At 37.2% G+C, this 23,747-nt stretch overlaps 1 protein-coding gene across 3 annotated transcripts in view; it reads left to right on the top strand.

Annotated features, from left to right (window-relative positions):
- The first annotated feature begins 4,635 nt into the window (after nt 1-4,635).
- LOC108983078 (187-kDa microtubule-associated protein AIR9-like) overlaps nt 4,636-23,747 on the top strand; it is a 50,904-nt gene continuing 31,792 nt past the window's right edge. The window contains exons 1-17 of one of the 3 annotated variants that reach the window (XM_018954609.2): nt 4,636-4,837; nt 5,352-6,211; nt 6,477-6,548; nt 12,604-12,669; nt 12,840-12,911; nt 13,017-13,082; nt 13,242-13,304; nt 13,383-13,448; nt 14,191-14,290; nt 14,491-14,592; nt 17,998-18,230; nt 18,356-18,470; nt 19,129-19,249; nt 19,385-19,560; nt 20,954-21,089; nt 21,678-21,778; nt 21,881-21,928. In XM_018954609.2, the coding sequence (XP_018810154.1) occupies nt 5,387-6,211; nt 6,477-6,548; nt 12,604-12,669; nt 12,840-12,911; nt 13,017-13,082; nt 13,242-13,304; nt 13,383-13,448; nt 14,191-14,290; nt 14,491-14,592; nt 17,998-18,230; nt 18,356-18,470; nt 19,129-19,249; nt 19,385-19,560; nt 20,954-21,089; nt 21,678-21,778; nt 21,881-21,928 (2,362 nt within the window). In that variant the 5' untranslated portion in view covers nt 4,636-4,837; nt 5,352-5,386. The other 2 variants (XM_035689251.1, XM_035689250.1) reach the window with 2 other exon arrangements.

Below are 23,747 nucleotides of genomic sequence, written 5' to 3'. Positions count from 1 at the left end.
TTATATTTTTATAATAGATTCGATTATTATTCTGATAATAACTCACCACTTCAGTATTTACAAATTAGTGTAATTTAACCAATAGTGATTCACCATTTTGAATTACTAGCATTTTTTTTTGTCAATCACTTCAATTATTATTTAGGGTGACACTATAGACACCGAGGAATCCTCCCGATAAGTGTAGTCTCCTTTTATTTGATATATTTTTTTAATTTTCATAAATATTAAAAAAAAATTTACAACATCATTTAAAAACACTTTCTTAATCATTAAATAAAAATAAAAAAACTGTTAGGACCTATTTTCAGGATCCCTAGTATTTTCCTATTATTTATAGTTTGAATGCCACACAATTTTCAAAATGAGTAATGCTAGATACTGTCCTAAAGTGTGTAGGTTTTGTGCACTTTTTTTGAAAAAATGAGACATATTTTTAATTTTTTTTTTATGTGGACCCAAGTTTATCCAAGTTTTCTTAAAAAAATGCATAAATTTTACATATCTAAGAGAATCCTCAATGAGTTAGCTAAAAGCTAAATCTATTTAAGATTTAGCTATTAGAACATAAAATGACATCACAATAGATTAGCTAAATTCCAAATAATTGAAATTTAGCTACAGACACTTTCAAAATAATTTTCAAATATGATTACTAATTAATATATAATATTATGAATAGTAAAATATGATAAAATAAAATAAATTCATAATTACAAAAATTAAAATATTTTTAAAATTATTAATTACTCATTACTATATAATGAATAAATGGATAATCCAATGTAAAAATTTGATGTGAATAGCTAAAACTTAAATTCATCTTATATTCATAAAAAATATATTTTAGTTTTAGCTAATTAGTGTTCTAAAACTGTAAATATCTAGATTCAAGCAAGCTGTTCTTCGAATCCAGAATGTTTTTTATTTTATTTTATTTTATTTATTCTATTTGATTAGGCGTTAAGGTAAACTAGCTACATATATAAGAGCATTGGTAGTGGCTTATTTATCTTCGTCTTCATCTTTAAATTTAAATAATATGTCTTTAAATTCATCTACATTGACTTATGCATCTCTAAATTTTTACATAGCTATAAATAGTATTTCTTTAAATTTGAAGAAATACTATTCATTATTCAAATATTATTTTACTATTTTTTTTCTCTCTTACTCATTAAAATCAATTTTATAGAATTTATATTAGGATGATTTTGATACATAAAATTTGTATTAAGTTGATAATACAAAGTAGATGTTAATTGTAAAATATATATAAAAAATAATTTTAAGAAACAAATAAAAAATAAAAAATAAATATTTTATTATGATTTAGTTCAAAAATACATAAATTAATATGAAAGTTATCTTTTTTTCATATGTAAAATCATTTTTTAAAAAGATAATTTTATATATAAAGATGCATAAACCATCTAAGCTTGCATATTTGTCAGTGAGATCTTTTTTGAAAACCGAAAACCAAAAAACACCAAATGCAATTGGTAAGTCAGGTGATGATAACGATGGGACATGCGTAGATGGATTTTGGTGGCCTTTTGCCTAAACAACCTCCTTGGAGTGGAATTAAAGAGCGTGAAAAATTCAAAAAGGAGAGAATGATTAGAAGATGAGAGGTGATAGAAGAGTAAAGAAGACGGTGGAGGAGATGTGAACAGAATGTTGGTCCGCTGTGTTATTTGAACAGTATTAAACTTTTTTTTTATTATTTTTTTTCTAAACAAGCAAATATATTTCAATAGAAAAGATTATACAAGAAGAGGGGTGGGCTCCCCAATAAACACTCCAAAGCAATAACAATAATGCAAAATGATAGATAAAAATGAAAAAAATCAAATTTTTACGATTAATTTCTTGGTCGTCACTCGTGTCTTATAAAGAGGACGTCATCTTAAAAGATGGAAATAAGCTGTTCGCAAAAAATTATGAATAATGGAACCATCGCTGGAAGCGATATATCTTCCGTTGAAAGCGGTCTACCGCTTCCAGCAGTGAGAGTGGCGGATGCATTGTTACTTGTTGTCTTGAGATGATTTTTGGAGAGATCATCAGACCCTTATTCGAGATCACGATTTAGAGAAAGCGATTACATAGTGGGAAATCAGGCATCAAGTGGACTAATCTGTTGATCATCTGCATTTTTGCTCTCCTGTGATGGCGTGTGACAGCCATGTGCCGGTGGGATGGAGACTCGGTGGCCCAGATCTAGAAGATCTTGGCGAGACGAAGCTACTGGTACAACACGTGTAGCCGTCGGAAGCGTTGTTGTGCGGCTGCATGTGGGGAACACGCGTGGAAACAAGCCGCGCGTGAGGGTCATGCATAAACCTTTTTGGGACGACTCCGTGCCGTCCCAGTAGATCAGTGACTATAGGATGGGGTGGTGGGGCGCGTGTAGGCAGATGGTGGCCGGAGAACAACATATCTGACCAAAATTGAATCGATGGAGGGAGGAGGAAAAAAATACTATCTTAAAAGTGTATATACAGTGTGGAAATTGAAAGGGGAATGAGACTCCTCTCTAGTAAAGGCTCTCACGAAAATGGGTTTATTATAGAGATAAAGTTCTCTCTCTAAGAGCAATATTGTCTTATTTTGATAGTTAAATAGTATTAAATTGAAATTACTTGTCATGTAAGTTGGAGAAATGGTATTTGTAACTTAAGATGTGCAAGTTTCACATGTTTTATATTATAAAAATAAGTAAATTTGGGGTCTATATAAAGAAAATTATTTTTTAAAGAGAAATAATATTTACGGTTCTAGGGTATGCAAGCTCTGTTCATTCTCTTTAGAAAAATTGGATAAATACAAAACTTGCATGAAAAATTATTTTTTTAACGTTAGACTTCGATTTTTTTTCAAAAGTAGGGTGTTGGACTTGCATATCTTATAACTGTATCTAATATTTTTTTTTTCTAATAGTAGACCTTATTTTGTTTAGGGTAGGTTCGGGGACTGAGATGAGAATTTTGTGTTTTGTTTTAGTGTTTAAAATATTATATTTTAATATTATTATTGTATTGAGATTTAAAAAAATTGAATTGAGATTTGAAAAAGTTGAATTGTTTATTATATTTTGTATGGAGATTTGAAAAATATGTAATGATGAGATGAGATGAGATGAGAATTTTGTATCTCATCCCACCCCCAAACCTGCCCTTAATCATTCAATTTCAATTTGTTAATTTTTGCATTGAGTACTTGTTGAGTATGCGGGTCCAGATAAAAATGACTTGTTTCAAATCTCAAGATTTGGGTTGTGTGAAATAAGTTTTGATTGTGAATTATTATATTTTGACTGTGTTTTACATATTACTGTAAATTTGATTGATAAGGTTTAAATTTTAAATTTTAAATTAAATTATGAGTAAGATATAAAGCTGCTAGAATAGCAGTAATCTAAAAGTTTGAATAGAAAAAAGAAAGAGTTAATTAAACCATTCAAACAAGGAAAGAAAATGAGTTAAAAAAATATCTCAAAGATATTCAAATATGATTTATGTCACAAATACGATAAATAAGATTTTAAATTATTTTTAATATTAATTTTTGATTTATAATAACATCAAGATTGATTACGTTTCCGACATGAATCATAATATTGCATGAGTTCTTCTATAAGCAACGTTTAGGGATAAAATAATGGGTAATGATATTCTTATAATTACTATTTTTTTTAATTATTATACTATCTAATTTTATTTTATTTTTTATTTTTTTTCTTGAGTTTGAATTAAAAATATCAAAACATGACAGTTTAGTATAATTTAAAAGAGAATAAATCTAATCAATCAATATAATCATGTAATTTAATTAAAAATAAAATTTTATGAAAATATCTTCAAGAATATAAAATTATCAAAAAATTATAAGTTTGAAATTCTTCTTATAATTTACAATATATATATCACACTTAAATGCTACTATAAGGGACTCGAGTATAAAAGAAGAGTTGAGTTGAAAAATATTGTAGATTTTATGTATAAAAAGATATTGAATTAAGTGATATTTAGTGATTTAAAAATTGTATACTTAGATATTGAATTAGACTTAAATTTAAATTCAATTCAAATAAATTGAGATGAGTTCATATTAGAAGTCTAAAAAGAAAAAAATAATTAAATAATAAAAATAAAAGAAGTGTAAGCATCGTTTGTATTCGTAACTCATCTCAACCTATCTCAATTCATCTCATCTTATCATTATAATTTTTTTAAATTTTTACACAAAATATAATAAATAATTTAACTTTTTCAAATTTCAAAATAATTTATCTAAATTTTTACACAAAATATAATAAATAATTTAATTTTTATTTTATTATTTATAAATCATCTCAAATCATTTTTAAATCCAAATCCATCTTAAGACTCCCATCACTCTAAAATAATTATAAAATAGGACAGGTATAGACATGGTAGATTAGTACATGGTAGACGAGTATCAATGAGATTTAAAAAAAAAAAAAAAAAAAAAAACAGTAGTTTTAAAAAAGGGCCAGGGTGTGTGTCTGTTTCCGCCAATTCCCGTCGTCGTCAGATTAATTTAACGTTATCTTTTATACGCAAAATATTTTTTGGAATGTATTTCAAATCATACACTCTCCCTTTGCTAAACAAGCGACTTTAGCTGCGCTCCTTTCCCAAACTTTCTTTGCTCATTGGTGGCTCCAGCACTCTCTCTCGTACGCTTTCCCTTTTTGGTTCCAGGCCTCGAAAATTCCTCATGTTTCTCTTCTGGATATCAAAATCCTAGAGATGCTTCTCGGTTTCGGTTTCAGTTTCTTGCCTCTCCAGATCTGAAGCATTATTCTAGTGTAATTTTTGCTTTCTCTCTAAATTTGAATTTGTGTTCACATTGTGCTTCTTGCGTCGTGTTTTCCTCTCTCTTTTCTGTTTTATTTACAAGCGTTTCTCTGAATTAGATCGACCTGGAAGCTTTAATTTTTCGGTTAAAGAAGCTGCATTTTTGCACAGATCCACGTATGGTTTTCTGCTTTCGAGAGTAGAAGCGTCGGTTCTGAAAAATTTCAATATCTTGACAAGTTTTTGACTTGTAATTGGCTCTAGCTATATCTTTAGTTTTCTTCTTCTTCTTCTTCTGAAAATGTAGTTTGAACTGAACTTTCATTTAGTTCAGAAAGTTTGAGAAAATGAATTTGAATTTTACGTTTGGTAACCAAAAAATGATAATGATCGCTCAGCTAACTAAATAATTGCACAGGGAGTCGAGTTGTTATGCATTTTGAAATCAATGTAAAAAAGACTTAAGATTCAAACCAAACAGCGCGTTGGTGAAATTTTCACTTTGTTTGGCTGTTGGTGGATCAGGTTGTTAGTTTCAATTTGCTTGAGCTGGTGCTAAGATGGAGGAACCCCTTGTACATTCGGGCGAGGATGCAGTGGAAAAGCCCCAAATGTCAGAGAATCAGGCCTCTGCTGGTTCATCAGAAAGCGGAAAAAAGGTTTCGAAAGCTGTAAAACCTAGTGTTGCATCTGCCTTAAAGGTCTCGGCCGCAACGGTTCCTGTTAGGAAGAGATTGGAGTCCAAAGCGGGTCTGGACTCTACCTCGTCTGTGATGAAACCGACTGTAAGTGCATCATTGAAAAGTTCAAATGGGGTTCCGGCGGCAAGGCGAAACAGTACGGGAGGCTTGCCCGAGAGGCGGCAAAGCAATGCTGGTTCGGTTGCGGGGAAAAACACTACTACTTCTGGTTCGGAAACGGTTAGGCGGTCTCTCCCGGAAGCTAGAAGGAGTTCAATGCCTTCGCCTGTTACCAAAACTTCAACGAGAGCAAGTGTTCCGGAGACTAGAAAGTCCGTTCCTGTGTCACCAGTTGGTCGCAGCCTGAACACATCAACTGGGTCCGATGTTGGTAAGCGGGAAATTGTGAGGAAGCCTTCAGTTAAGCCAGCATCATCAGCCACTTCTTCTTCTTCTTCTAGAAGGGTTACTTCTACTACGTTGGGCAGTAGTGGCAGCAGTGGGATTAGGAAGACGGTTTCAATGATTTCTTCACCATCAGCTCGGTCACCTTCAGTTTCCAGTGGATTGAGAGCTGGGTCTTTGTCGTCATCTCTAGATAGGAGCTCGAGTTTATCTGGACGGAGGAAAGCGGCAACTCCTGAAAGCCGAGATTCTAGGTTCATTGTCCTTCCACACGTGGAGATTAAAGCTGGTGATGATGTGGTACGCACCATCTGCAAAACTTTAATTTGTGCTCGGTGCTACAACCGTAGCTTAAATAGGGATCTATTTAAATAGAGAAACTCGGTTTACTTTGAAGGGTAAAGCTGCATAACATTAGTTTGCAGTATTTTATTAACACAATGCTTCTCCCACTTCAGTATATATGGTTCATTCTCATGGTTTTTGAAATGAACGTTCATCAAATATTACATATCGGAGATAAAAGCTTTTCATTCATTGTTTATTGGTGATTTGTTTATATCAGAGGTTGGATCTTCGAGGTCATAGAGTTCGCAGTCTCAATGCTAGTGGCTTGAACTTGTCAGCAAATTTAGAGGTAAATTGATCTTTTATCTGATGTATTATTACTTACATCCTTTAATGAAAGAAGATTCCTCCATTTGATAATTAAATGCCTTGTTAATATTGTTTTTGAATTCTGTGTTAATGTCTTGTGGATTAACTTCTATTCCTCAAAGTCTTGACTCGTGAAATAGCTTCGCAATTGATGCTAAACTTATCTCCTGCGTAATGTAGAGGTTTACTTGCATAGGGTTACCATATGAGTGGTATGTTTTGCTTTCCATCGACTGTAATCTAATTTAGCAGTGTTCTTCTTGTAGAATTGGAGCTTCTACCATAAAAATAAGAGTCTTCTGAAGTTGGCTTTCCGTGAAATTCTTTGTTGTCTTGAAAGATTGATTTTAAGTTATAGAGAAGAAAAGTATGCAACAAAATTTGAAAAACCATGTCTAAGATCTTTTTTGATAAGAGAAATTTTCTCTTGATTATTTGACTACTCAATAAAGTGCATTTGATGATGGAAACTTTTATTACTTTCAGAAATAGAGGGATATTATTTCAATGCCAAACTCTCCCTGTACACATGCGAAGAACCACAATGATGGTGTTACGTTGTTACTGGAGTCATGTTAATGGCGTTTGAGTACCATGGTGTTTAGTGCTTTGTTATCTTTTGTTTGACGTGTTGGTTGGTTGCGATGGGGTTGTGTAGAAACGTTATTATTGATTACAAGATGTTCGAGTTTAAGAGGGAAAATGAAAGGCGGTGGAGAATCACGGAGAGTAGCTGTTGGGTTGTGAAGTACATTTCCATTGATCAAGAAGCTTTGGCGTGGTTGGCTGCAAAGGTGAAGGAATGTGTAGCCTTTGAGGGATCCTTTGAGTTTCTTAAAACTCGCAGAAGGGGGAATCAGGTGCTTGTGGTGCAGACAACTATCACGACAGGTTCTTCTCCTTGTCGGAGTTTGGCCATGAGAAGAGGCGTGGTTTGATTGTGGTACCAGTAGGGTGGCAGGGGAAGGATGGAGGAACTTCGGAGAGACCTTGAAGGAGCTCTTAGCCCCCTCCTCTGTTTCGGGTGAGAAAAGTAGAGGCAAAGGTGGAATGGTTGCTCCATGGTTGTCTCCACCTTCGACGACGGTGCTTAAGCCTTTCTCACGGTCGTACAGAGAGGTTCTCGAGATGCATCGAGCAGCGAAACAAGCAGAGAGGGCAGGCTTCCCAAGAACAGGAGGCTCTTCCATTTTGGTGACTGCACAGAACTGCGAGGAGGGTGGCAAGGCTTCTGTGGGTTTGAATGAGGAAAGCCTTCTTCATGCATTGGCTGAAATGGAAAAGCAAGTGGGGCTGTTGTCTGATAATATCCGTTGGTTGAAATGATGCATCAAGGGGAAGGAAGCTGTGCATACGGGCTTGGGCTTGGAGCCAGTCTATCAGAGCCTCTTCAGGCTGGGCACTTTGGCATAGATAGGCTGGGCCAAGGTTTAGGCCCAAAACGGGTTTGGAGGGAGAAGTATCGGGCCTTGCCCGAAATATCGGCTCAGGGGTTTCGTCCCTTCCCCACGCTGTTGACATGTGATTCGCCGGACCTAGTCCTGGCACAAAAAGTGTCGCCGGTCCCCATCTTGGTGGGCCGGTAATGCCACATCGTCTAGAGGAAGCCGAGAAACTTGAGGAATGGGAGTTTATAGCAATTTGCGATGGGGGGGGGATGTTTTCTATGGGGAGATTAGTAGGCATCTGGCAAAGTCCTCGTCGGGGGATCTTGTCCCAAGGATGGGGGAATAGTCCTTGTCGGGGGAACAACCCAAGCATGGTAGTAGTGGGGTGACAGCAGTTTTGAGGAACTGCTGGGTGAGTTGCAGTTGGGTTGCTTTTTTGGGCATCTGGTTTCAGTGGGCTCACTGCTGGGTACTGAAAAAGAGGGTGGAGCTACAGGGGAAGTAGTGCCTGATGGCTATATAGGGGGCTTATAGATGGTGGTTTATGAGGAAGGCTGTGATCTGAATGAGTTGGGCAGTCCTACCCCACTATGTGTTATTCCATCTTATCCAGCTCCTAACTTTGCTGATTGGGTGTTGAAAAGGCGGCGGAGCTTTAGGAGTGTGGGGATTTCTTGTGTAGGCTTTAAAGAGCAATTCAAGGCTCTTTTAGTTGCCATTGAAACTGGTCGATCAACGACAGTAAAGTCTGCAGCTAAAAAAGATAGAGAGTTGAAAAGATTGTTGCGCCCTATTAATTATGATAATAAGGAGGGTAGTGTGGGGAGGGAAAGACTTAAGGGGCGGGGGAGCAGTTTTTCTTATGAAGCCTAAAATCTTATCGTGGAATGTTAGTGGGATTAACGATGCTAATATGCGACTTTGGATTCAATCTCTTCTTCGTAGTTGGAAAGTTGATATCGTATGTCTCCAAGAGACTAAGTTGAGTCACGTTGACAAAAATATTATCTGGAGTTTATGGGGTTGTTCTTTTGTGAGATGGAGTTTCTTAACCTCATTGGGTGCTTTTGGAGGGGTATTGTTGATGTGGGATATGAGAGTGGTGGAATTAGTAGAGAATTGCATTGAGAATTATTCAATGGTTGTCTCCTTCAAGAATATTGTGGATGGTTGGAGGTGGGCTCTTGCGGGAGTGTATGAGTCTAATGTGGATAAAGATAGACGATTGTTGTGGGAGGAGCTAGCGGGAGTGTATTATATTTGGGAATTACCTTGGGTTGTGTGGGGACTTTAATGTAGTACGCTTTCCTTGTGAGAGGGTGGGGACTACTTTATCATGGGCCATGGAAGACTTCTCGGAGCTGATTTTTGATCTCAATTTGATTGATCTTCCTTTGGTTGGGGGGTTTTACACTTGGTCTAACAGTAAATGGGGGTCAAGATTGGACATATTTCTAGTCTCTTCTTCTTGGGAGACACATTATCCGAACCTAAGCCAGAAGCGTTTGCCACTGGTATGCTCTGATCATTTTTCCATTTTGCTAGATTGTGGTGGCATTCATGGGGGAATGCGATATTTCAAATTTGAAAATATGTGGCTCCAAACGGTTGGTTTTCAGGAGAAGATGAGGAATTGGTGGGCCTCCCACTCTTGTTATGGCACCCTTAGTTTTATTGTGGCAGGTAAACTTAAAGCCCTCAAGTTTGATTTAAAGAAGTGGAATATTGAGACTTTTAGAAATACCGATGAGCAAAAGAGTCTTCTATGGAATGAGTTGAATTCTCTAGAAGCAGGGGAGGTCAATGAGGAGTCTTTGTTGAGAAAGATTGAGGTGGTGTCCGAAATAGAAAGAGTTTTGTTGATGGAAGAAATATTTTGGCATCAGAAATCTAGGTTGACGTGGTTGAAGGAGGGTGACAAATGTACTAAGTTCTTCCACAAAATGGCAAACTCCCACAGACGTAATAATGTGATTGAGGTTACACAATCTGGAAATACGGTGCATCAATCCCCAGCGGATATTCAAGACCATATAGAGAATTATTATGAAGATCTTCTCAAAGAGACTGCAGTGTGGCGCCTTAAATTGGATGGTTTACTTTTTGAACAGCTGGATGGTAGTGCAGTGAGTTTGTTGGAGAGACCATTTGAGGAGTTCGAAGTGCAGTAGATGGTGAGAGGTATGTGTAAAGATAAAGCCTCGGGTCCGGATAGTTTTTCTATGGCTTTTTTTCGGGAGTGTTGGGACATAGTGAAGGATGATGTGATACAGGTCTTCCATGAGTTTCATTTTTGTCACAAGTTTGAGAAGTCCCTTAATGCTGCTTTTATTGCACTCATTCCGAAGATAGCGGGTGCCATTGAGTTGAAAAATTTCCATCCTCTTAGTTTGGTAGGTGGGATTTATAAAATCATTTTGAAGGTATTAGCTAATCGAATGAGTTTGGTGATGGAAAAAATCATTTCCAAGCCTCAAAATGCCTTCGTACTTGACCGGCAAATTTCGGATTGAGCGAATGAGTGCTTGGACAGCCGATTGAGGGATGGTATTCTGGGAGTTCTTTGCAAGTTGGATGTGAAAAAGACTTATAATCATCATATGTGCTGGGATTTTCTGATATATATGCTGAGGAGGTGTGGCTTCGGAAATAGGTGGTGTGGTTGGGTGAAATATTGTGTATCATTAGCTCGGTTTTCTATTTTAGTTAGTGGTCAACCTTGTGGATTTTTTTAGAGTTCGAGGGGATTGAGACAAGGGGATCCGTTATCTTCTTTTCTCTTTGTTTTAGTAATGGAGGCTCTGAGTTGCATGGTGGAGGCGGCGGTAAGGGGAGGCTTTATTGCTGGTTTTTCAGTGGGTAACACTAACACTGGTGCGTTTTCCATTTCCCACTTATTGTTTGCAGATGACACTTTAATTTTTTGTGATGCTGACAGTGGACAACTTCAAGCTTTAAGGGCTGTCCTTTTGTGTTTTAAAACTGTTTCGGGACTCAAGGTGAACTTGGGAAAGTCGGAATTGGTCCTGGTAGGAGAGGTGGGAAATATCAACCATCTAGTAGAGTTGTTGGGGTGCAAAGTGGTCTCTCTTCCTATGAAATACCTCGGACTTCCTTTGGGAGCTTATTTCAAAGTAAAAAATATTTGGGATGGTGTTGTAGAGAAGGTAGAAAAAAGATTGGTGGGTTGGAAGCAGCTCTACGTATCAAAAGGGGGGAGATTAACTCTCATCAAAAGCACTCTTTCCAATCTTTCTACATACTTTCTCTCCTTATTCCCTTTATCGGTGGGAGTGGCCAATCGGATTGAAAAACTGTTTAGGGCCTTCTTGTGGGGTGGCATAGGTGAAGAACATAAAGTTCACCTAGTGAGTTGGCAAAAAGTGTGCTGTCCGAAGGAGTTGGGAGGCTTGGGGGTGCGTAATTTGTTCTTTTTTAATAAAGCTCTCTTAGGGAAGTGGCTGTGGAGATTCCAATTGAAAGGGGACTCGCTGTGGAGATTGGTTATTGATTGGAAGTATGGCTGTGATTGAGGGGGGGGGGGGGTTGGTGTTCCAAGGAGGGTAGGGGTACTTATGGTATGAGCCTCTGGAAATTTATTTGAAAGGGGTGGAAGGTGTTTGTAAAACACACTAATTTTGAGGTGGGAGAGGGTACAAGAATCAGCTTTTGGTTTGATGTATTGTGGTGAGAGAGCTTTATTTTCTATTTTTCAAGTTGTTTTCAGATTGGCGGAAAATTAGCAGGCCGCTGTTTCGGATGTAATAATGTGCTGAGCCAATGGTAATGTAGATTGAAATATGATCTTATCCAGAAATGTGCAGGACTAGGAAGTTGATGAAATAGCAGGTTTTTACTGCTTTCTTTATTCCAAGAAGATATGAGGAAATGGGAGAGATGGAATGCTGTGGAAACATTTGGGGAGCAAAAATTTCTCTGTTAAATCTTTCTACAAAGTGCTGGCAGCTCATCTGCCTATTTGGTTTCCTTGGAAGGGTATTTGGAGAGTCCCCGTACCCCCTAAGTTGCATTTTTTAGTTGGACTGCAGCTTTAGGAAAGATTTTGACGGCTGACAATCTAAGGAAACACGGGATGATTGTGATGGAGTGGTGTTACATGTGTAAAACATAGGTGAATCGATTGAGCACCTTTTTTTGCATTGTGAGGTGGCAAGGGAGTTATGGACAGGTATTTTCAGTAGAGCTGGGTTGTCTTGGGTCATGCCTAAGTGTGTGGTGGAACTTCTAGCATGTTGGAATAGGCATTATCATTGCTCTCAATTGGCAGTGACGTGGAGGGGGTTCCTTTGTGCCTATCATTCAATCAATAAAGTTTCTTACTTGTATAAAAAAAAAAGAAATAGAGGGATACTGTGGTTGTTTCCTGGAGCCATTGCTTTAGTTACTTTGAGATTTCTTATTTTCTTTTCTGTGTTATATAAGTAAACCCCAAGCTACTACCCAACTTGGAACTGTCTCAAAACTAAATAACCAGAACTACTTCAAAACTCAGAACTGTCTCAAACGAAATAACCAGAACTACTTCAAAACTCGAAACTGTCTCAAACTAAACTATTTTTCTGTTGTGTCTGATCACGGTTTTGTAGCATGATTGAACTAAAGGGTAGTGATAATCCTCTTTTGCAGTTTGTGTATCTCAGAGACAATCTCTTGTCTACATTGGAAGGAGTTGAGATACTGAAGCGGGTGAAGGTTTGTTATTCAAGATACATATAGGCACATGCACCCACACACGCCATTTTCATTCTTCATTCTATTCAGTGAACATTTTTTTCCAGAAGGTAAAATAGTAGTCATCTAATTTTGTATGTACAATTGCAAATAAATAGCTTGCGATTATTGGTAGTACTGTTTCTTCACAGGTTCTTGATTTGAGCTTCAATGACTTTAAAGGGCCTGGATTTGAACCTCTTGAGGATTGCAAATCTCTACAGGTATGTGTCTCGTATGTATTCATCTCTGAATTACAATGAGTCAGCACTTGTTGGAGTTATCAATGCAACAGGTTCTGCATGTTTATTACATTATTACTGGTGCAGCAACTCTACCTTGCTGGAAATCAAATCACATCACTCGCAAGCCTCCCACAGCTTCCAAATTTAGAGGTATGCCTTTCATAAGTAGGTGTCTCTCTTCTGTATGCTCTGTCTATCATCCTCATCAATAAAATCCCTTATTACTCGTCAATAATGCTAACGTTTCAGGTGGTTGAAAGCTTCAAATAACTGTGTATTTTTTCCACCTCCCCCCCTCTTCTTTTGCAGTTTCTTTCTGTTGCTCAAAATAAGTTGAAGTCTCTTGCAATGGCAAGCCAACCTCGACTACAGGTTCTTTCTTGTTTTTATGCAGCTTATTTCTTCCTCCGTATCAATGTATGGATTCATACTTTTACAATTGTCATGTAGGTATTAGCTGCCAGCAAAAACAAAATTTCAACTCTCAAGGGTTTCCCACATTTACCAGTTCTTGAGGTTAGTATTGCAATTTTGCTTGTTAGACCTGCTGCATCATAATTAGTTTCTCAAGTAGTATTACATGCTCTTGTTTTAACTCAAGTAGCCTTATGGGGGTCATTAGTACTCTTGTTCATCACATAGGATATTCAATGCGATACGGACTTACTGTAGTGAGCATAGGTTAAAATCACCGTCATTATTTTCACTTATCTACAAAACATTGAGAATGGTAGATTCAAGAAGTTATAGTTGCATAACATTGCAATTTACAGAAATAGAGAAAAGGGATTTGAATGACTAATCAAGAGTTTAGATAAGGATTTGTAGGGCTTGTGGATGAAAGACAATTTAAAGTATCTCGATTGTCCAACTTTTCACCTTGGGAAATCTTGGCTTCCATCATTTTGAAATTGGATCCAGTGTTTTGGCAATTACCATGTTCAAAGAGGAGCTGTAGAAACTTTGTTCTGGATATGCTGTTTCTAAATTTGATGCATTCAATGTCTTGACTTGCAACTAAAGCAAAGCCATTGACTATCAGTCTCAGTTTACTGTTTTTCGATTTAAATTCATAGATATGTATATATTTATTTTCGGATTTTAAAATATTTGATTTTATATGTACCATAAGTGGTACAAGAGTCAAGGATACAATGCGAGGGATTCATCATGTGGCAATATCTTACTTAATTACTGTCTACATAATATACAGCATATAATTTATGCTTATACTTGTGAGTGTCATGTCATGCTGCAGCATTTAAGAGTGGAGGAGAATCCTATTCTTAAAATGCCTCACTTAGAAGCAGCTTCCATTTTGCTTGCTGGTCCTACCTTGAAAAAGTTCAATGATAGAGGTATTTGTAATATATTTATGTTTTGGTTTTGACTCGTTAACTGTGTTGTCTCCTTTCTTATTTTATTCTATTTTTCTTTTTCTAATGACAGTCACTCACTCTAGTATGCTTCTTACTTTAGAAATATCTTTACAATTTAATATTTTTCTTGTAGTTTAATTTCTATACAATTTTCATTTTGTGTTGATACAAAAACTCAGATCTATCCCGGGATGAGCTAGCTTTAGCAAAGCGTTATCCTGCGCATACAGCTTTGTGCATTAGAGATGGTTGGGAGTTTTGCCGTCCAGAGCATGCAGCAGGTGCATAATCAGGAAATCCAATTTTTTCCAATAGCTGCTTTGTGAGATCAATCATTTATAGCATTGGGGAATATAAAGCAATGTGTACATTGGGGAATATAAATAGCTCCATCACATTTTTGACTATAACGTTTTGTATTTGAAATTTAATGAAATGCATGATGGATGATATGAACATTCGAAACTTCCTCTCGACAGTAAAACTAAATAAAAGGGCTCAAAGCATTTAAAAGCCTATCTAAAAGCAATTTAAAAGCAATACTAGATAGCGAAGAAGCACATTCATAGTCCACAGATGATATTTGTTTTTTTTTTATACGTAAAAATATTATATGTATCAATAGGAGTAGCCAAGTACACTGGATGTATACAAGAAAACACCTAACCCATAATAGAAAGCTCCTAATGACCTAAAAAGCTTGTGAAAAACTATCCAAAATACATCAAGCCCGAATTGGAATAAAACACACCTCCCCAACCCCAACCCCAACCCATTGATTCCCGTTGACTAATACTCCACCCAAAACACCCTCTATGAGAACGACTTCATAATGCCCTCCCTTTAGTCTTCCCTCGACTTGAGCTATTGCTTTAGCGTCGTAGTTGATTCTCCAAGAAAGACGCTTCAACTCCCCGCTTTTCTTAAAGCTTGATTTTGTATCACGCGAGTGGCTCGCCTCAATTGCAGTGAGTAGTGCTTTAAATTGGTCTTCACATCCTTCGTGTGAGAGTCCCACGATATGCTGGATCTCATTAACCTTATGCAAAATCCAATTCGATGATGATCCAACTATATTGTTTAATGGAGGAAGAGATACCAAGGGGACAACATCTTCCCCTGCCATGGTTCCAAACGGAACACCAGGTCCTAAACATTCACCCTCACAAGGCACTAACGACAAACCCGTATACAAATTGTGTGCCTCCTCAACAACTCCATTGGTACTCTCCATTGGAGATTTTGGGTAGGCAGCAAGTCCCTTCACCTTTGGCAACCCTGTATGTGCAACTTCGACGGAGCCTACATCTCCTTCAGACCTCGACGTTACACCATTATCTTTCAACTCCGACGTGGGAGTTTCTTCGGGGCTGAGCAAGGGTGTAACACAAACTATTGGTCTTTCCTGTATCACCTGTGGCGAAGGGCATTTCATTAAGGATGTCTCAACCCCGATACCCGACATAAAACCCACTTCAAATAACCTGGCTTTCCTTTTGACCTGCCACACTCTCCTGGATCTGGTTGTAAGGACAGAGCCGAATCCAATTTTCCGTTTTCCTTTATCTGAGCTTAAAGGATTCGGGCCTATCTTAGGCTTGTTTCTTACAACTATGTTGCCTACAACTGAAGGCAAGTCTATTTTCGAAGACAAGAAAGCGATTGCTGCCTTCAATTTGACAAGCTAGGTTTCCATTTCCTTTAAGGTTTTGTGCATCTCAACAAGCTAGTTCTGGGCTTGCGTGATTTGCAGACCACTTAGACAATTCCCCTCACTCGGAGTCACCGAAGCTTGACCCGTCTTCAAAGCTGCCGCATATGATTGCCTCGCCAAGTTGATGTTCTCATGATCGGATGTCTTCTTTTGGCTTTCCTTCCTTGACCCATCAGCATAAAAGGAAAAAAAAATATCTGCAACTCTGCATAATTCAATAGCAAACTTCTCCTAGCCCTGACCTTCACACCCTTCAGGAATGATTACAACACTTCGTTGGCCTCCACCATATTTGATGACAGTTAGATACCTATCATGAACATTGGAGCATCGTTGAACCACGAATTCTCTGTTCCCTTCAAGGAAATGTTTTGAGAATTCCAAATTTCTCCCCGCCTGTAATACTGCTTCCACCGTGGCCACCAGCCATCCTATACCACTACGCTACATAGCTAGAGACCTCCAAACTCTTCTGCTCCTCTCCACAATTTTCAATGAGGACCTCGATGCTTTTGGTAAAAACTCAAAAGCCTTTGATTCCACCCAAAAACGCACCACCTGACCCATATTAATTTCAAAGCTTCGGTATCAAATGCAGGGCCTTTCCTAGCTTCATTCCTGACGAATGTTCATGCAGAGATACAAGCACAATGCAAGACAGATTTGGTGCACCGAAGAACACGGCTGAAGAAATATGGGAACGACAGATCTTGGCGCTGGAGTACTCCTAGCAGCGACTCTTTTTGTGTCAACGGCACAACCAACGGAGCCGACGGTGAGTGGGTGATACTAGATCTGCACTGACGAAACTAAAGCTGCCAAAAAATACGGTCACCAGAGAGGACCGATGTTAGAGATTAATGGGTTCGCTAGAGCCCTTTGGATTTGTCTGTGGTGGTGGAGATGGCGGGAGCACAAGATAGACGGTCGATATTGCCTCTGTAAAAACGACGGAACAGATTTTGTGAAAAAAACCAGGTCGCCGGAGAGAGGACCTACGCCGGACGGCCCTTGGTGAAGTCGTCGGGGCCTATTGACCTTGTCTGTGCTGGCAGTGAGGTGTCACTCGCCGGTCTAGGGTGGGTGAGGGTGGCGGTGTTATTTAGGTGCTCTACATTTTTCTCTCTCCTAGGTTTTCTCTAAACGCGGCATTTCCAGATACTTAAAACGAGGGGTGCAACACGAGTAAAGTACAATCAACATCGTGATACAAAAACTAGGGGAAACTAGAAGTCGTCTTCAAGATGACCCAATTGTGACAGCATCCCTGCCTTCTCACTCTAGGGTTTTGGAATATTCACGGTTCCTAGTGCATTATCTTTGCCACTGATGCTGCTAAAAATAGATGTACAAATCTTTTGAAATTCAGTAAACCAAGTGATTTTTCTGTCATTGGCATACACCATAATTTATTGATTTAAGTTGGAAAATTTAGCTTTGCTTCTTCATATTAGCTGTAATACTTTACTGAATATTTAATGTGGTAAGAATCCAAACAGAATTTATCTTGCTATTTTCCAGTGAACTTCATTTTTTTGACAAGTAATGAAGAATTTTATTGGTGAACAATAATTGGCATAGCCCAAGTACACAGGTCTTTTTACAATGAACTTCATAATGTTTGAAAATAGATGTTTGCAACATTTCATAGTTTCCTGTATATTCTGGTGACATTTACTGGGAGTTCCAACAACAATTATCTGGTGAGAATAGTTGATAACTTGATACTGATGAAAAGATGTATCAGTAATTCTACACCTGTGATTGTGTTTTCAGTCAGGAATACTTTTTCAAATTTAAAATGAATTTTACATAAAGGTTCTAGCATGTGGTATGAGTTTGGCAATGCTCGATGTAACTAGATATTCTGTGTGTGAGGATAACTGTGCAAAATAATTGAGTTGTATATTTGTTTATAAATAATATTAATGAACATGGAAGTTGTAATTTTGCATTTGTGATTCATGGGCAGAGTCAACTCTTCACTTTCTTGTTGAGCAATGGAAGGATCATTTGCCTTCCGGGTACCTGCTCAAGGAAGCTTCTGTTGATCAGCCTTTCGAAGAAGATGCTTGCCGCTGTCACTTTACTTTTGTCCAAGATAGCACATTGAGCACTGACCCACACTTAGTCTTAAGCTATCAATGGTTTGTGGGAGAGAGAATGCTTTCAGGTTTTTCTGCAATTCCTGATGCTACTGGAGAGGTAATGAATTTTGGTACTATTATTGTATTTGAACTTTTACTTATAACACATGCGGCCACACACTTTAACTTCGAATTGCTGTTAATGTCTCTTTGTTTATTTCGTGCTGCATGATGCGATGCCAGGTTTACTGGCCAAAGCAAGAAGACATTGGTAAAATGTTGAAAGTGGAATGTACTCCCCTACTCGGAGAAACAAAGTATCCTTGTATTTTTGCCCTATCCTCACCAGTTTCACCAGGTATACTCTTTCTTTGTCTTTTCTGAGATTGAATTTGATTTTAGAGGTTCATTTTAGTCAATCATAATTTGCTTGTATCCATCTCTAGTGCCTAGTGGTTGGGCTATGCATATGCCTATTGTTTCTATTAATAAAATTTTATTCTCACTTATAAACAAAATGTCTAGTTATTCATCTGTTCTTTCTGATATTTCCCTGACTTCCTCTTCAAGGATTTTCTTATTTGTTGAAATTTTAGTATTTCAGTCATGCGCTACTAGCTTGCTTTGGGCTTCTGTCTGCATGACTAATTTTGTCTCAATAAGTAGAAAGAGTCTTCAAGGATTTTCTTATTTGTTGAAATTTTAATATTTCAGTCAAACGGTACCAGCTTGCTTTGGGCTTCTATCTGCATGACTAATTTTATGTCTCAATAAGTAGAAGAGTGTGGTGTGATAAAAGTAAAAAGTAAATGCTTTGCCTTTTTCCCTCATGGTTATGTTAATTTGCTTTTTTTTGTATGTATCTCTTTTATGGGTTAAACTCTCAGTCCAAATATGTTATCTAGATTCATCCTACCGTTATTGCTATAGTTTTCCTATGTGCAACTTGTATCATGCTTTTAGTGCATTTTTTTTCCCTGTTTAATTTTTCCTTTCACTTTTCTTATCTTGCAAAGGAACTGGAATTCCAAAGGTTGTGAACCTTGAAGTACTTGGGGAATTGGTGGAGGGAAATACCATTAGGGGTTATGCTGAGGTTGCATGGTGTGGTGGGACTCCAGGGAAAGGTGTTGCTAGGTGAGTTGCATTATTAAAATCATTACACACATTTAATTCCACACAACTATTCATATAAATTTACTGATTTTCATGTATGATTGCATGATGCATGTATATATAAATTATCGTAACAAAATAATACACATTTTTCAGTTGGTTAAGGAAAAAATGGAACAGCAGCCCTGTGGTAATTACTGGAGCAGAGGATGATGAGTATCGCTTGTCTATAGATGACATTGATTCAAGATTGGTTTTTATGTATACACCTGTAACAGAAGAAGGTGCCAAAGGAGAACCTCAATATAAATACACAGATTCTGTAAAAGCAGGTATGTGGGGGGAGTAAATCTTCTTTCCTTTTTTTCTTTTTTTTCATAATCTACTTTTTTAAATTTACCTTGATCAATTTGTCTTCCTTTTAATAGATTTTTTGATTTTCCTTTGTGAATATATTTGAATGGCTTTGAAACTGATTTGAAACTGCAACTTAGTCTTTCGATTGGCTTGTTTTACATTGTTTATATGCATGTTGGGGTTGGAGATTGCAGAGTGCTCTTGCTAACCAGATGTACTCTTGGATTGGTGTTCTAAAGTTGCTCAATTGCTGCCTCTTCATGGACCAATGCAAATTCCAGGATTTGCTTGGGGACGTGTTTGTGTTTTTTCAGTAAATTTGTAAGAAGCCCAGAAAAGATGGCACAAAGAAAGGCAGTTTACTGCACCTAAACAAAGGAATAAAACAGCACAATGAGCTGGGGAGAGGCCCTGAAAGTGACGATCTTATGTTTACTTTTGCTACTGGTTTTCTTATCTGAAGTCCAAAAAATAACTCTGTTTTTGTGGAGGATCTTAAAAGGGGAACATAATTCCTCGTAGTAGGTCTTTTGATACTGCACTATGGAGGAAACAAACTTCGCCAACTAAACTACATGATCTATTAACATTTTAGTTTGAGGTCTGTCCATGCAAAAGAGATGCTAGGTTAGAAATAGTCACAGAATGTAGGGTGTGTTGATCAATTGGAGGCCTAACATAGTGTGTTATGATCTGCAAAAGAGGAGCTGACTGAGGAACCATTTTACTGCTACCTCCCTACACCATCCCATTCTTTATCTTATCTATTCTCAACCTTGAAAGATTCTTAAAGCTTATTGTAAATATATGGAAGAGGTGCTTAGGCTTGAACTTGTACTTGATGGTCACTGTAACTGTGAGAACTCGAGAGCTTGCTATCGAATTGGAAGTTCCTTACTTAACCATAATTACCCCTTGTCCTGCTTGGCTGGAAGGAGAAGAGGTGAATGGTCCCATCCAATAATGATACAAATTGCCCTGGAATTGAATTATGGGTCATCTTATCTGTGCTTTATTTGGAAATAGCGATGGTGTTGATTTTCTGTGGTTGCATGTTTTTCTTTTTTTGTTTGATAAGAGACATGAACCTGGTGTGTTTTTAACCTGCTGCAACACCCTCCATATGTTCTTATAGGGGATGAGGTTTCATGTGAGCTAGAGCTCATTGTATGTGGCTGTGATTTTTGATCTAGTTAATGCTTGCCATCAAATGTAGCATAGCAGTCATCAATTTCAATTGGATTTCATAATGTGTGCCATTTAAACCTTATTCTGTTTCTTTTTTATTGAATTTCTTATTTTTGTCTTTCGTGTTAAAACCCAAAATGCATTCTTTTGGATGTTATTGATCTTGTGTCATGATGGCAGCTCCTCCATCAGTCAGTAATGTCCGAATCATTGGAGATGCTGTCGAAGGAAATACTGTCAAAGGAGTTGGTGATTATCTGGGAGGAAGAGAGGGTCCCAGCAAGTTTGAATGGTTACGCGAGAACAAGGATACAGGGTTAGTACAAACGTATTTTCTCTTGGAAAATCTCACCTTCTCCTGAGGTTTTGCTGCTTGCATGCTCAAGGAATGGGCAAGTTGGGGGGTGGGATGAGACACAAAATTATCATATAATTTCATCTCATCATTACACATTTTTCAAATTCTCATACAAAATAGAATAAACAATTTAACTTTTTAAAATCCCAATTCAACTTTTTCAAATCCCAAAACAATAATAATACTAAAACATAATATTTTAATCACTAAAACAAAACACAAAATTCTCATATCACCCCCCAAACCTGCCCTAAGTTTCTCATGATTTTGTTTGATAGATCATGTTTATTATGGGCCTAGATCAGTTATAATTTGAAGTTTTTTGTTTCTTACTTTCCACTTCAGATATGTTCTTGTTTGGTCTTTTGTTGCATTTAAAATATTATCCTATCTAATTGTGTTTTAAAGTTAATTTTTTTTTTTTAAAATTTCTTCATCTTAACACTAATATGGACCTTTTATCCCATGAAAATTACCGATGTTCAATTAGGTTTTTTCATTTTACGATTCAGATCTCCACCCCCATTTTTTTGGCTTCTCTTGCAGAGACTTTGTACGTGTGTCATCTGGTACACTTGAGTATACCTTGACAAAAGAAGATGTTGGGCGAATCTTGGCTTTTGTATATATACCAACCAATTTCGAAGGTTTGTCCGTTGCCCTTCTATATCGTAGAATGTTCTAGGTATGCTAACAATATCGATTTCTCATAGATCATTATGTAACATCATAATTGGTATATCTTTCAGGGCAGGAAGGAGAATGCGTATCAGTAGTGTCTCATGTTGTGAAGCAAGGTACCTCTTAGTGCAAGCAACATTTTGAGTAGGGCTGGGCTCCGACTCCGACGGAGTTGGAGTTTTCGTTTCCGAACTCTGACTCCGACAGGAGTCGGAGCGGAATTTTTCCCCGACTTTTAACGGAGTCGGAGCCTGACTCCGATTGGAGCTCCGAACGGAGGTCGGAACTCTAATCGGAGTCCGATCGTTTGTTTTTCTACGTTTCTTACAGATCTAGTGTACGTCGGCTTAGGATGTTTGTTTTGTGTATATAGGACGTTGTGGAGACAAATTAAAATGCATTTGGGGCGCCAGTACTACCATATATATCAAAAGATTCAAAACTTTATATGCGGCAAAAGAATGAAGAATCTGATACTAATAAAAGTTTTAAGCAACATGACTCAATTGACCAAAATCCTAATTGCAAAGAAGATAATTAATATTGGAGAATATGAAAAGAAAAAGACAAAAATCAATGCGGCCTAAATAAGAGTATCATGTGGTGTGTCCTTGTTTCATTCTTTGCTCGGATCGAGCACAATGTAATGTAACTACATAAATATAACTACATAAATATGATCACCAAAGCCCAAGTCCAAACCTGTAAAAAAAAAAAATACTGAAAAGATAAAAAAAAAAAAACCTTAAATATAATAGTTTAAAAACTAAATAACATGTATAATGTAGCCATAAGTTATATTAGTCCTATTTATAATGTAATAACAACATTGACTTAGCCTTGAAATATAACTAGATAAATATTAAACACGAATTTCACTCAAATCTCAATGGTCCATTGGTCATGCCTGAAATGAAGATAGAAAGTTGCAATCAATAAATGAAAAAAATTGTTAATAAAAAATTGAACACGGTAAAAATAGAATTTGATTCTTACCAAGAAAGGGGGTTCTCTCAACTCCATCCCAACTCTCAAGGGGCGTCCGTCCCAGACTCCCAGTCATCGACAATTATGTTAGAGTTCACAATTATGTCTATAAATCATAAAAAGTAGAAGTTAGAAATATTAAAAATAATTAAATAATGATTTAAAAGCATATAAATTTATCCGATTCAAGCCTATAACTCTCGACACCAACGCCAACGGTATCTAGTCCAATGGGCGTTTCACTTATCCAATTCTGTGTGCAAACGAGGGCCTCCACAGTTGACGGTGACAATGAACTTCGATAAGCATCTAACACACGACCTCCATTGCTAAATGCCGACTCTGAGGCAACCGTAGTGACAGGAATGGCTTGCATATCTCAGGCTACACGGGAAATGACTGGATACTTGGTGGAATTAATCTTCTATCAAGTTAATAACAGAAATACAGTACTAGGTGCCTCGACAGCTTCCATAAAATATCGTTCAACCTCAGATGTACTCCGCATAATATTCCTTGTTGACATGAGTTAATGATACTGCTGCATAATACGATGGCCTTTAACCCTACAGATGAGTCAACTTATATCGGGAGTCAAGGATCACAGCCATAAATAATAATCTATTTATCTTCTCAATATTCCCCCAATATTTATCATATTTGGTCTTCATCCTCGTAGTTATAGCAGATAACAATCCACCAGATTCAATACAACTATTTTCTATGTGGAAGTGAAGCTCCGAGATCTCGCTGAAGAATGAGTTTGCAGTTGTATATTTGGATCTAATTTATTAATAGAAGTAAATAGGCATAGCCCAAGTACACAAGAGGTATACAAGCAGCATACACCTAGTTACATAAAAAGGAGTTAGAAAGGGATACAAGAAAGTCATTGAAGCAAGCTCCATTAAGTACACAAGAGTGCCCAAAGAAATAAAGTATGGAGGA

Source organism: Juglans regia, chromosome 4 (genome assembly GCF_001411555.2).
Source record: "Juglans regia cultivar Chandler chromosome 4, Walnut 2.0, whole genome shotgun sequence".
Lineage (NCBI taxonomy): Eukaryota > Viridiplantae > Streptophyta > Magnoliopsida > Fagales > Juglandaceae > Juglans > Juglans regia.
Note: the sequence above shows the minus strand (reverse complement) of the source record. Positions and strands in the feature narration are given on the sequence as shown.